The sequence below is a fragment of the Folsomia candida genome, unplaced genomic scaffold (genome assembly GCF_002217175.1).
Source record: "Folsomia candida strain VU population unplaced genomic scaffold, ASM221717v1 Fcan01_Sc036, whole genome shotgun sequence".
NCBI lineage: Eukaryota > Metazoa > Arthropoda > Collembola > Entomobryomorpha > Isotomidae > Folsomia > Folsomia candida.
The window spans coordinates 88,355-102,849 of record NW_019091228.1 but is presented as its reverse complement, the minus strand read 5'-3'; the positions used below and the strand labels follow the sequence as shown (position 1 = coordinate 102,849).

Here is a 14,495-nt window from a genome sequence, read left to right as displayed (position 1 = left end):
CATAAACTAATTAATTCGCTTTGCACAACCACCACAACATTCATGCACCACCCTTCCGTCGCTCAAACTGTGGTGCTCGTTTTTCTTACGTGTTTTGTGTCGAGGGCCGCCAGCATGAAAACGGGGAATCTGACAAAGAAGTGAATCGTGTCGAGTTGTTATGCCTCTCGCATGAATGTAAATACTATAGGGATTGGCCAACTTATATCTTGGCCAGTAGATTCACGAGAGACAGACTGTGCATCTGAATCCATCTAGCGTTCTAAAGGAGATTTTATTTTATTTCGACATAGGGGGTACCCGCAAAATACGTAACTCTGAAATGGTGAAAAATTTAACAATACTTGTATCGGTTTGATTTATTTTATAAATTGATTAATTGCGTTGTAATGTTTTTAAACTAATTTATAATAACATTATGAGCATGTATGCATATTTGTGTCACGTTGTGGCTGGATGAGTCATCATCCAGCACCACGACGGGGCTGTCATAAACTTTTGCAGTTAGGCCTTTGTGTTGCATAACTTGGTGCCTGGACCCCCTATTTTTGATAATAAGCTTTGTTACAAATATATCACTTGTAGTCACCCCCACATAGGCTCCGGGTGACCATTACTGTAAGAATTGAGTACAGTATTGATTTTATGTGTACAAATATTGTGTTTGTCAGTTTTTTTTAAATTATCGTTACAATTAATCTAAATACTGGCAAATACTACAATTTTGTTCATTTAAATTTAGCATTTGCTGAAATTATATTTTTGACAGAACTCAAATTGTCACATAACATGATCCGTGCCTGGGTGCAAATCGCGTTACGGTTTACCTCCGGGAATATCAATGCTCAGATATTTTAATTCGTTCGATCGTTGTAATAATTATGAATTTATATACGAAAATTTATTTACTAAATTCTTAAATTTCCAAAAGCACCCGATCGACTTCAGTAATGGTTGGATTTTGGAAGAGGTTTGGTGAACGACGAAAACTGGGGGAACAGTGATGCCTCCACGGTATGTTCATTGCATTTCGAGGTGGTATCTCGTAGTGTTGGCAACCGAAGTCGTTTATTTCCTAACGCTTCTTCCACCTATTGTGTGCAATCGAGCCCTAACCCGGATTCTCAGAATATGGAACTCTCGGTCCAAACTCGTAAGATTAACGAACATCATTTTTACATGAAACCCTATTGATCTTGGGATTAACCTAAGGATTGTTTAACAGCTCCACACATTCGAGAACGCGGATTTGTTTCTGACCACCTTATGGTTTGCTGCCCCAACTGTTATCATAAATTTGACGGTTACCACAACGAAATAAAGAACCACTTGGCTAGCCCATCAACAACCCAAGCTTTTCAATCCAACGTGACCTACAGTACATAAATTTTAACACCCTGAAAGGCTAACAATGACACTCTGACGTCCCCACCAAGCACACCAAAACGACAAGTAAAACCAACGGTTGCCAGAGAATTATTTAGCTCCGCCGTCCTACGGCCAGCTAAGATTTACTCGAAACCAGAGTACCAAGTAACCCTTACTATAAAGCTCGTGCAGTTTTTTAAGGATCAGGGTTTACTTTTATGGTAAACGAAAATTGTAAAATAAACCTCAAATTCGCCAACGTTTAAGTAAACACATTCTATTTAATGGGGACTGATTGTTTTAGATATTCGTGAATTGTATTAACGTTTATTATTAAAAATGATAGTTCTGTCAAGTATTGAATTTATGTGGCTTTAGGTTGTACAAAACTTGAACTTAACAATACTTATTTCCAACCCCGCAGCACCTTTGAATATTCCTAAATTCTTTATAATAACTAATTACTCGGATAGAGGCACCAAATTCTACATAAAGCGCTAAGTAATCGGGCACAAGCACCAAATCCTATAGAAGCACTATATATTCGTACACCAGACACCAAATCGTGGCATGAGGCAACATCCCGCATAATCTCTCCCCATTCTGTCTCGCTCTCCTACCCATACAATTCCAATCCCTATAGTATTTACATTCATGGCCTCTCGTGCCTTTTGCAATGTGTTATCGGTTGTCGGTATCACTGCGGTCGGTTGTCAGATATCACTGCGATCGGTTATCACTATTATCAGTTGTCACCCTGGCGGATATCACTGCCAATGTTTTCAAATCCTCCCACCCCCACTTTTGTGGTGGGCCCCCTCACGTCTCAAGTTCCCCCAAAAGTGTCTCACCTGACCTCAAAACCCGTCTCAGGTTACCTCAAAAGGGTCTGACCTGACCCCCAAAGTGTCTCTCATTCCAAAAATCATCTCAAGTTACCCCAAAAGTTTATCAAATCACCTCAAACATCATTTCACGTTACCCCAAAAGTTTCTTAAATCACCCCACACACCTCTTCAGGTTATCCCAGGAAGTATTTCTTACGTAACCCCAGTACTTTTCCCAACAGTCCAAGGTATATGTCCAAGTTTAGGTCCTAGTATAGGTACCTATATATGATCGGAGAAACCCTAAATAATTCGCAAATTCGCCTAAAATTTTCCAGGATTATCCCTTTCTTTCCGACATGAATAGATCGCTGTGCATTAAAAATTTATTTATTCATTTTTTTCTAATTATAGTAGACAAAATATTTACAAGAATACTTTTCCAAACATTTTTAACTACGGCTGCATTCATCTCGGCTTTCTTCTTCTCCAGTATTTCCGGTCGCAATTGCCTTTGTCGCCGGTCAGCACTAATACACACCTGCGCGTCGGTTGACTTCTTTGGAATTGTATAGCTGTCATGCCTATTGCCGTTGTTGTTATTCATCGGTAATGGAAAATGTAGCTTATTAATAGAAAATCGCATCAAACATGCACACAACCAAACAAAGAATATGTATTATGTACCGTTCTTACCTTTTTGCTATCGTGCACTTTGGTCTCGTCTTTATATCACTAATGGATAAAAATTACTGGTATTTTTCAACAAATTTGACGAAATTGTCAACACATGAGTTTGACTTGGTTTCCATGTACCGGGGTAGAGTAATATTGGCATGGGTGGGCATGCCAATATTTGGAGTGATTTGGTTGATAAACACGAGTTTCCCTGCTTATCTAAAATATTGATAAGTATCTGGATAAGACATAAATGACTAGTTTTTAAATCCAAATACCCTGTATAAAATCAAATTACCTCCGTTTTAAGTGTTAAGTAAAAACTATGCCGGTATCTCCGTTAGTTTGCCCATCCATTATGTATTGCTTCAACTAATCATATTCCAGCCGGGTAAACCAAAGGCCCATCCAATCTGAGGTAGTACAGATTTTCATGCGATTTTTTTAAAATAAGTAAATATTTGGTCACCGTCATTTGCATACTGCTTTGTTTCGTCATCAAACTTAATTTTCAAGAATAAAGTGATAGTTTTAATATTATTATATTTCACTTCATTTCTGAATCGACATTGAATTACACCAAAAAAACATTTTCGCCAAATAATCATAACTTGTAACAAGTTTCTACGTTTTCATGCGTTTTCAGTACAGTACAGTCGAAGTACAGTCGAAGATTATAAATTTAGTCAGATTCGTGTTATTCATGACATGTGATATGACACCTTAATAACTATGCATTTTCCTACCATACATATTTATTATGCTCCAATCAATAAATTATTACTATGTACCTTTCTCGCCCATTGTTTTGCACAATCAACTTCCGTACACCGACGGTAACATTAATTTTATTACACGAATGCCGTAAAAAATGGAGCTTACTCATATGCACAGATTTTAACTAATTACATAAATCAATGTATTTGTATGTATGCCACTCATTCAGGATTAATTTGCATTGATCAACTTCACTCCACAATCGGCATTGGCATTGTAAAAATGGTTAGTGCATTATTTATTGTGTTTAGTAGTAATAGTATAAATTGTGCTCTGTATATGTTTGCTTTATATATAAATGAGCGACAAAAATAAGCATAAAATTAAGAGAGGCGGACATATTAGTGTTTTCTTGTTGAGAAAGAAGCTGTGAAACAAAAAATGTTCATATTTATATGAAATTATATGAATTTATATGAATTTATATGAAATGTTGTTACCAGCGCGCTGGTAACAACAGCTGCTGCAGCGGACTCCGAGGTTCCAGCATAGCATATTTTGCATACTTAGAACTTTGCAACCGACCCTTTCACGCATCTCTACTTTGGTTCTTCTCACATACGAATGCAGCATAGAGAACCGATTACATCAATACATGCGGTGTATAGCGCAGGTGCAGTGGCTTGCCTGCGTCAAGAAGGTTCCGAGATGGATTTTTTATTGGTTTTCGCAATGGGAACTTTCATTTTTGTACAAAATAAGGTAGATAGGTCTCGCCGTGAATTTAAAACCTGCAATGCACACATGCATATAAATATGTACACACATATGCAGTTTGCACTTAGACTTATGTATCCATTTACATGGCTTATGCATCCATCCAATTAGGAATTGGCGAAGCTTTGGATCTTGTAGGTTTTAGATTTATTTTATTTTTTTCAAATTTTTATAATTTTAAGTGCGAACTATTATTAGGTTTCCGTCATGGAAGGAATCGAACTTGACATTGGAGCGGATTGTTGGACTTAATGTTGAAGTCTTGAATTGATTTTTGAATTTTTTTGCATTTTTAGTATTGCACTATTATTAGTTTTTACAGGCCTCTGTTCTGTATTTTTAATTTTTTGGATTTTTTTTTACAAAAACTAAACTTTCCATATTTTATTGAAATCCAAGATCTGCTGGTTACCCGCACATATTGACACTTATGTACTACTCACGCGTAGTACAACTGCTTCACTCTGCATTCTCCCTTGAGCAATCCAGCTCTGGCGGTATTCTCACCCTCTCATTCTCTCTAACCAGAATTTAGACCTTGCATATGTACATAATCGTTTTTTGGGAAGAATGGAACTCTTCACCTCTGGCTGCATTGTCCACCCTCCATTCTCCAAAACAAGAGTTTAAGCATCATCTCACCGTATATACATATTTATATATGTGCATCTAAATTCTTGTTTTTATAAGCAATGCAGCTCTTCTCCTGCCTGCAGTTTCTACCTGCATTCTATGAAACAAAAATTAACGAATTTTTAAGATTATACAATAATTAATCATACAATTTTCCCAATTTTGTTTGGTTGGTACCCCTTAAAAATTCCAGGTTTGAATTTTATGTGTCATTTCGGCCACGTGTAGGTACTCAATATTCTTCACTTTGTTAGACCGTTTTGAAGATGGATGGAGGATGTGGTGCAAGAGAGATGAGACGGAGGCTTTATCTCGATCATGCTATCATGTCTATACGGGAAAGCTAAAATGCACCAGAAACCATGCTTAACAGCATGAGCTTAACAGCATAAGCACTTGCAACGTGCTAAATATACCATGAAATTGTGTTGTACAATGTTTACACCCAAATTTAAAATATGCAGAAATTATTTCATTAGATATGCAGGGCCTCTAAAATTATGCAAATAAATTGTTTTTGGTTTATTATTTTAAGGAATTGTAATCTTTTATTAACTGAAATCCAAATTGACAAAAACAGAAGAATTTAAAATATTGCTATGGAATAAACGTTAGGCAAAATGAGACACATGGTCGCCCAAATTATTGAGATCGGGAGAATTTATGGGGGAGGCCATACGTATTAACAAAGCCGTTGATTGAATTCCTCAACATCACGATGGTCTGAAGCGCTTGGCTGAGACCAAGCTAAAATTAGAAAATGTTTGTTCAAAATTTTGAATTTTTAAAATTCTTTAAAAAATAAATTAATCAAAACTAACCTTTAATTTTGCATTCTCGGCCTCCATGTCGTCTTTCTGCGTTTCCAGTTTCTTCCTGCCCTTCTCTTCCGTTGCTAAACGTTGTCCCAACAAGGAATTGTCGGCCATGTGTCCCGTGATGATCGCTGTCATGCGATGGTACGCATCGGTACAGACGTTATGACCGTGTCGACGATTCGCTTGGCGTCGGCAAAACGCCCTGGTGCCAGCGTGTGGCGACACACCTCGGCGTCAGGGCTTTGTGACATGGATGACCTATTTTTGGCACCATATTGTGTTTGATCCTGAACAATTTTCATTTTGTGTTATTTTTTATGATTTGAAATTTATTTGTAAATTGGGTTTATTAAGTTGAAATGCCTAATGTCTAATGCCTAATTGAAAATTTAATTTAATGCACAGCGATCTATTCATGTCGGAAAGCAAGGGATAATCCTGGAAAATTTTATGCGAATTCGCGAATTATTTACGGTGTCTCCGATCATATACTGGTACCTATACTAGATAGGACCTATGCTTGGAGCTATACCTTGGACTGTTGGGAAAAGTATTGGGGTTACGCAACAAATACTTACTGGGGTAACCTGAACAGGTGTGTGGGGTTAATTAAAATTTTGGGGTAACGAGAGATGATGTTCGGGGTGATTTGAGAAACTTAGGGGGTAGCGTGAGACGGTGTTTTGGGTGATGCGAGAAATTTTTGGGGTAAGGTGAGACGGGTTTTGTGGGAACTTGAGGCACTTTTGGGGCAACCTGAGACGAGTTTAGGGGTCAGGTGAGACGAGTTTTAGAGTAAGGTGAGACACTTTTGGGGTAAGTCAAATTTTGTGGGAACTTCGACGTGGGGGGACCGACCCCAAAAGGGGTGGGGGAGCTTAAAAGCATGGGCAGTGATATCCGCGGGTGACCACCGATAGTAGTGATAACCGATCGCAGTGATAACTGATATCTGACAAGTGGTCGACACTGACAACCGATCAGGTGGCAGTGATGTGTGACAACCGACGTCAGTGATACCGACAACCGTTAAGACATCCTTTTGCATGCATATATATTTATTAAAAAGATTGGTATTTTATGCATTCAATTTAAATATGACAATTCTGGCTAATTCGACGATATTTATATAAATGTTCCGTACTCATTTTTATTTTATACAAAATTGTATGGACATAAATGTAGGTCAATTTTTAAAAAATCATTTATTCCGTATCCGCGACCTACATACAAAAATGGGAGATTCACAAATGTGTAAATACATGTGCGCATATGAGCGCCGCGCGGCGCTCACCACCAATAAAATACTACCGTAATTATAAGTTGGTAATTACATAAAACATGGCCAGGCCTTTTCGAGGCAATTAATTTTATATTTATTGTAACAAATTTAAATTTTTTAAAAGCTGTATGCTAAATTACTTACTAAAAATAACTAAGCAAGTACTTGTATTCGTTTATACGTAGTTAACACCTTCAGTTCATTAATTAGTTCATATAGTTTGATAGTTCATGTTATCATACCAGTGGTAAACTAATCAAACTTTGCAACGCTTTTGAGTATTTTTATATTTGCAAGATTTCAAAATTTCCTTTAAATTATTCAATCTAATAAAACATTTCATTGGCAACTATATATCAATGACGAAATCGTAAAATTTATAGTCAAGTACAAATTAATCGAAGTGTACTCGTTTTTGCAACGTGTGTTTTCTACAATGACGAATAAGGCCAAAAAAAGCGTAGAATTTCACTCCACAGAAATAGCATCCGTACCGTTTTATACCCTCATGGATCCTGTCCATGTGCTTCGTTAGATTGCCCTTGGATAAGGTTTTTAATCCGCATTTGTCACTGGAATAACGAAATTCCTTACTTGTTGAGTATTTTGCTTGCACATGGTATTCCAATCCAGGCGCAGATTTTAGCCTCTTTTCATAAAAGGTGCAGGGATAGTTGCTCTGATTTTCGTGGTAACTCTTAACATGGTTCCGAAGGCCGGTTGGGCACAAGAAAATTTGAGGACAAGACAGACACTTGTACTCTTTTCGGGAAGATTTCTCCTGATGGGTTCTCTAGAATAAGTATGGTTAGAAATTAATTCCCGAGGTATAAAGCGTGTAGATTTAATTTCTCCCCACTTTATCCTGCAAAAAACGAAATCTCACAAAGGTGTGACGCAACGGACCCAATTTTTTTTCAAACACCTCAGTATTTGAGTTTTCCACCGTCCACCTTAACCATGTCGTCAGCTAATTATTCGGAACCTAATTTAATTGTGCTAATTTTTTTAAACTGATTTTGGGTATGGAATAGCACTTTGCTTGAACTTTCCAACTCTGTTGTTTGTGGTTTTGGATCTTTATGCCTATCCTGAGTAGCTGACATCTACTTATGTCGCTCAGACCGCTTTTTAATATGAAAAAATTTCTGCTCCTTTATTTATATTCTGACCATTTTTCTGCCAAGTCTATGTTTGTCCGAATTTTTAAAATATTTTAATTCCTGCTCAACTAAAGTTCCTATCTGAACTCTAAGGTGGTTATGATCTACCTCTCATATTGGACTACTCATTTCAAAAAAAAAAATTTAAAAAAATTAAAATGTAAAATGTAAAATTGTCAAAAATAAGGATTAACAGGTACATGAATTGTAGCTGAAATTGTCGCCGTCCGTGTATATAGTAAAAAATGACCGAGGAGAAATTAAATCAACACCCTTGAGAGCAATTTATTTAAATGTCTCGTCTTACCTCATGCGCTTTCAAAACACCCATCGTTGCAAACCTCCTGCCACAAGCTGCGCAGACAAACGGCTTCTCTGTCGTGTGTTGTGAAATATGTTGGTTTAAGGCCAACCTGGATTTAAATTCCTTGTCGCAAAGGGTGCACGGAAATCGTACGGGACTCTCGGTGTGTTCTTTCTTAAAGTGCTTCACGGCGTAATCTTTATCAAGAAATGTTTTACCACAGCCTGAAAAATTGCAAGGAAATCGAGGTCGCTGCTCCGATCTGTGAAAACTTTTCGTGTGCCTTCGCAAACCTGAGGGATATGCAAATTCTTTAGGACAATAGCAACAAACAGATTTGGGTTTGTTAGTATGCATGCTTCTCATGTGCATATTGAGCGTTGTGGGATTCTTTAGGGTTTTCCGGCAAATCTGTTTAGGATCATGGGATCAAGATCCTTACTAATTGGCTTATACAGTATGTATAGCATATGTATAGCCGCGATGACAAAACGTTTATATCGACATGGAGTTGCAAAGTTGAAACGTTACGGCATCATATCGATATAAACGTTTTGTCATCGTAGCAATACTTATGTCACATACTGTAGATTAGTAAACTGTTCAAAAATTATTTTATCTTTGTATACCTCACACTGAACTTGAAGATTTGTGTCATTCTTCTCATTGCGGACTGTGTTGGAGGAATTTTCAGGACTTGGATGATAATCCCGTCTGTGCCGCCAGAATCCGACCTTGCAGGTGAAAGTCTTCGGGCATAATTTACACGCGAATTTTTGTCTGACCGATTTGTCCTGATGGGTTATCTAAAAGATGGAAAACATAAATTGTGAGTGCCAGCAGAACGGCCCATCCATGTTTTTTTTTCTTCCAAACAAAAGTTATAAAATTTGCAACCAATTGGTTTTTTTAATCCAACCAAAATGTAAGATAATATAACCAAATAATTTAATATTCCAATTAACTTAAGGCGGCAAAAATATCCAAATACAACAAAATTTTAAAGAAATTTGACAATTGAAGAGAGATAGAATTGTAAATATTTAGTCAAAAACCTTGTTATATTGTTTTACATTTTGGTTGGATAAAAAAATCGATTAGTTGCAAGTTTTAGTGTTGTGAAAATTATTGCTTTTGGTTGGAAGGAAATAAATTTTGGTTGGGCACTATTTATAAATTTGACGCATTAATTGTATTATGATGGGTTAATTTATTTTTGATAAATTCTCACACTACCTCATGCGCCTTCAACACCGCCATTATTGCGAAACCCCTTCCACAAGTAGGGCAGACATGGGCCTTTTCTGTTGTATGCGATAATGCGTGCAGTTTTAAGCTGCATATCTGTTTAAATTCCTTCCCACAAAGGATGCAAGGAAATCGGACAGGGTTCTCGGCGTGCTCTCTTTTGAAGTGATCTGTGGCACTACCTTTATGCAAAAATGTTTTCTCGCAGCCTACATACGTGCAAGGGAATCGAGACCTCGCCTCTGTGGATTTCGGCTTGTTGACATGCATATTTCGCATGTGCCTGTACAGCATCCTGGGGTTTTTTAAAGTTTTCTCGCAACTCTAGATGTAATCAAATAGGCGACAGTTACATATGTATGACTTGAATATTTATTTGTTAAATTTATTGTACAGAATGGTTTAAATGTCAGGATACGATGGAAACTTTTTCAATAGGAAAAATTCGCAAATTTCCATTAATTACGGATTTGGGATTGACATTTTTATTAATTTTTATGAAAACTTATGGAACATTAGTGACAAAATTCTTAAAATATTGAATTTCAGAGGCGAAATTTCGGTAACTAATGCAGATTTGCGAATTTTTCCCATTGAAAAATTTCCCATTGTAACCTGACATTTAAACCACCCTGTATAATAGGGACTCCCAACTTTGTAAAAAAATCTCTTTTTTTGCTCTTACAGTCAATCCAAGAAGTATTGGCAACACCAACGAGAGCTACATAAAATTCGTCATAACTTTGGCATGCATTATCAAATTGCCATGAAACTTTGCACGCATTTACCAAATTTCATGTAGTGTTCGATCATAGTCACGTTTCTGATTTAAATTAAATAGTCGCAACGAAATTCTAATTTTGACCCAAACCCATCAGATACGAACCTCCAAAAAGTATTGGCAACATTTGGTGTAGTTCAGTGTGTAAAATTAATATGCTAACCAACTTCCGCATTTCGTAACGGTAAGTTAATTAGATAACAAAATATGACTTTAACTGCTTGAAAAGTCTACATTGGTGTTGTCCAGAGCCAATATTTTGACACCAAAACGGCTGTTTTTGCCAGAGGGAGAAATAATATGGTCTGTTTCCCAAAACAGACTTTATATAGAAAAAGCAGACAGAAAACATGCTTCGGCATATTTACTGTTAGAGACAAATCCAATAAACGGAAAATTAAAATCCTGGTGATTAGTTTTCAACGATTGGGTTAAAAAAGTCACCTGCGCCCAAAATCTACAGATTAATTACTCAACAAGTTTTTCGACAGAGGAATATTTCAGTTCCAAAACTCAACTGGATTTTGAGAACCAACTGTGGAGTCAAAAAATTGGGCAATTCGATGAACAGTAAAATTCATGCCATGGCGTTTAAGGGTCGAGTAGCCCAAAGGACGCATGGGCCCCCAAACCGAATCAACTAGGGAAATTAAAATTGGCTAAATACCACTCGGTGTAAATTTGTAATGACTGAAAAGACCCTACTGGTTTCACAGAAGCCCCGGCTGATTATTCGGATCAAATTCGATGGTTCAAGTCTGGTGGATGCCCAGCTGGGCTAAAAAAAACCAATGCTTGCATCCGACATTCAACCACGGAGGCGGATTGATTATGGTTTGGGGTTAAATGTCCAAGTCGGCGTGTAGTAAACTGGTCAGTAACGTCTAAATCATGACCATTTAGGTCTATTTAAGAATTCCAAACGATAATTTGACATGATCTGCTCAACAAACTGAACCAAGAAGGAATTTTGTACCCCAAAAATGTAGTGACGCCAAGCAGGCGGCCAAATTAGCGAAGACGTTTTTGGACACCAAAGAGATTAAGCTTCTTCCGTTGTCTGCACAGTCTCCCGACATGAATTTGTTTGTTTCGGTTGAGTAAGGAGTATCTGGCACTGTCTGGCAAAAACCAGTCGTGAAGAATCAAGCTGGTCAAAGTTTTGAAAGACGAGTGGGAAATAATATCGGAAAGAAACTTGTGGAGTCAATTCCAAGGCGTGTTTCAGCTCCAACGGCATCGAGGAGAGGTGGCACATTGTACTAGAAGCAGTGTGTCCAAACAAAATCGTTTCTTTGATTGAGTTTCTTTGATTTAAGATTTTTTAAACAAATGGTGCCAATACTTTTTGTGGGTTATTTTTGTAAGTTTTCCAACAAATTATTGACAACACCTGTTCATGAAATTTAAATCAGCAAAACACGATCATAATCGAATACTACAATAAATTTACAAAATGTGTGCAAAATTTCATGCTAATATGGTAATGCATTCCAAAGGTATAGGCAATTTTATTTAGCTTGCACGGGGGTTGCCAATACTTCTTGGATTGACTGTATCTCAAAACGCTTTTCCTCAATTGCAAGTCGCAATTTGCGACGCGATTTCGTTCCTTTTACACTCTTAAAAAATAAAATTATCTTAACCTTGATTTCATTTTTAAGCAAAAATATTGGAGAAAATTTCGAAATCGCGCGAGGAATTTAGAAAACAGTGTTTGAGAAAAGAGCAAAAAAAGTGAATTTATTTTACAAAGTTGGAACTCCTTAATATATTTATACATACCTGACACTTAACGTAAGCGTTTGTGTAATGCGTGATGACATGGTTTTTAAATTGCTGTTTAAGTTTAAATACTTTTGGGCAATGGGGGCACTTCATCGTGTACTTATATTGTGAATTATTAGACGGCCTCGTCTTTCTCAAAGTCTAACTACTTGTTGCTAATATTTATTTGAGAAACCCGTCAGGGACTTGATTAGGTCCTTAAATCAAGATACGAAATTAAGTTTTTATCCGATAAGTATTTTCTAATATTAAATACAAGAAATTTTAACGAAAGCTTGAGTAGCTAAATAATGGAAAATCTACCTGCCAACATTAAATTAACAGGGGCCGTGTTCCAACCAGAAAATAAAAAGAATTGATTTGTGGAAGAATGGACAAAAGTGGAATGGTCTATTTTTAGTAATTTAGAGAAAAAGGGTAGCTAAGCCCCTGCTACACGCTTAGGGATTATTGGCTTAAAAGGGTCTAAAATGAAGCCTTCCTTGTCGTCCCTTGTATTTTAATGACTACTTAAGCCTTACCCTCACGCGAGGAGGAGAATTTCGGAGCAGGAATATTCTCCTAGTCTCATCCTTCTCTCTCGCTTTGCAGAATACATGGAATCACACATCTCGGAACTTCGCATCGACCCTGTGGGGGGGAGGAGTCGATCTCAGGGAAATGCATCCTCCGGTGTTTAGAATTTGGTTTTCTGCGTCTGATGGTATTTTGTTCAAATTTTTTGGACTGGCGCAAGGTACACTTATGCCCCTTACCAGTCTACATAAGGTTACATCACTTGATGGTAAGGGGCATAAGTGTACCTTGTGCCAGTCCAAAAAATTTGAACAAAATACCATCAGACGCAGAAAACCAAATTCTAAACACCGGAGGATGCATTTCCCTGAGATCGACTCCTCCCCCCCCCACAGGGTCGATGCGAAGTTCCGAGATGTGTGATTCCATGTATTCTGCAAAGCGAGAGAGAAGGATGAGACTAGGAGAATATTCCTGCTCCGAAATTCTCCTCCTCGCGTGAGGGTAAGGCTTAAGATTGTGCTTCTTCTACTCACGTTCACAGATATACTTAAACACTAAAGTGTGCGAGGATGGGGGAAATAAAGAAAATATTGGAAGATATTCTATTTATATAAATACTTTTAAGAATGGTTGAATACTCCGGAATCGAAATCTTTACGTTGCCTAAACTGTTAATATAACTTGTTTTAAACACTTAGATATTACACCAATGTGGGCAACGCGGTTGACGTATCCTAACCATTATTTAGCTGTAAAATTACAACGTATTTAGAGATATATTTACAAATATATTGCACTTTTCAACTGTGGCAACACAGTGTAATAAAATAAGATAATACAGAGGGTCATTACAGATTATAGGCAGAGTAAATAACCTTAATTTTGCGGACGAAGTACATACGCCTCAGTTAATATTTTTGACTTCTTTAACGTGTTCTCCATCCTTTTTAGCCCGAGTCAGGGCTTATGTACCCATCACGTCCGTCTGTCTTGCGACACGACCAACCTGCGGACGGAGGAGTACAACACGCACGACCATCTCCCCCGGTAATGCAATGAACTGATATTTAATAACACGTACTCTTTAAGTAGTCCTTCTGCAGTTGTCAATTAGACAAAGTTGTTGTCGTGCGAAAAATTAATTGACTAAAGTAGTGATTAATTACAATTATTATAATTAGATAAGGGTTTAAGTTCTTTATTGATTCGGCGACATTACACTAGTAAAGTTAAGTAATTGGGACTATAATAAAAAGGACACATCTAGATATTCAAATAATTTTTAAGTTAAAGTGTCCTTGTTTGGAGCTAACAATATTCAGGTAAATACTTTTTTACTCATTATTAGCTCGTCCTGCGTAGCATGAGAGCTATTGAATTCCTCCTGTCCGTCTGTCTGTTAATGAGTTTTTTGCATCAATGGATGCTAATTAAATAGGCCCATGTCCAATTTTTAGGAAATTAATAGCACCATTCGTATCGAACAAGCGATGACACAAAATGATGCAAAGCAATTGGGAGAATTGATTAAATATGCACCAAAAGTGCAGAATAACCCACAGAAATACATCCCCACGAAAGGGGTCTAAAAA

General features: G+C 37.2%; 1 protein-coding gene across 1 annotated transcript; it reads right to left on the bottom strand.

Annotated features, from left to right (window-relative positions):
• Nucleotides 1-6,894: 6,894 nt before the first annotated feature.
• Nucleotides 6,895-12,710, bottom strand: LOC118439428 (zinc finger protein 433-like). Its single transcript, XM_035860728.1, has 5 exons — nt 12,382-12,710; nt 9,804-10,139; nt 9,197-9,373; nt 8,571-8,978; nt 6,895-7,893 (listed from the first exon to the last, which is right to left on the bottom strand). Exons 1-5 carry the CDS (start codon nt 12,475-12,477, stop codon nt 7,495-7,497), a joined length of 1,416 nt encoding a protein of 471 aa, XP_035716621.1. The 5' UTR covers nt 12,478-12,710; the 3' UTR covers nt 6,895-7,494.
• Nucleotides 12,711-14,495: the final 1,785 nt, after the last annotated feature.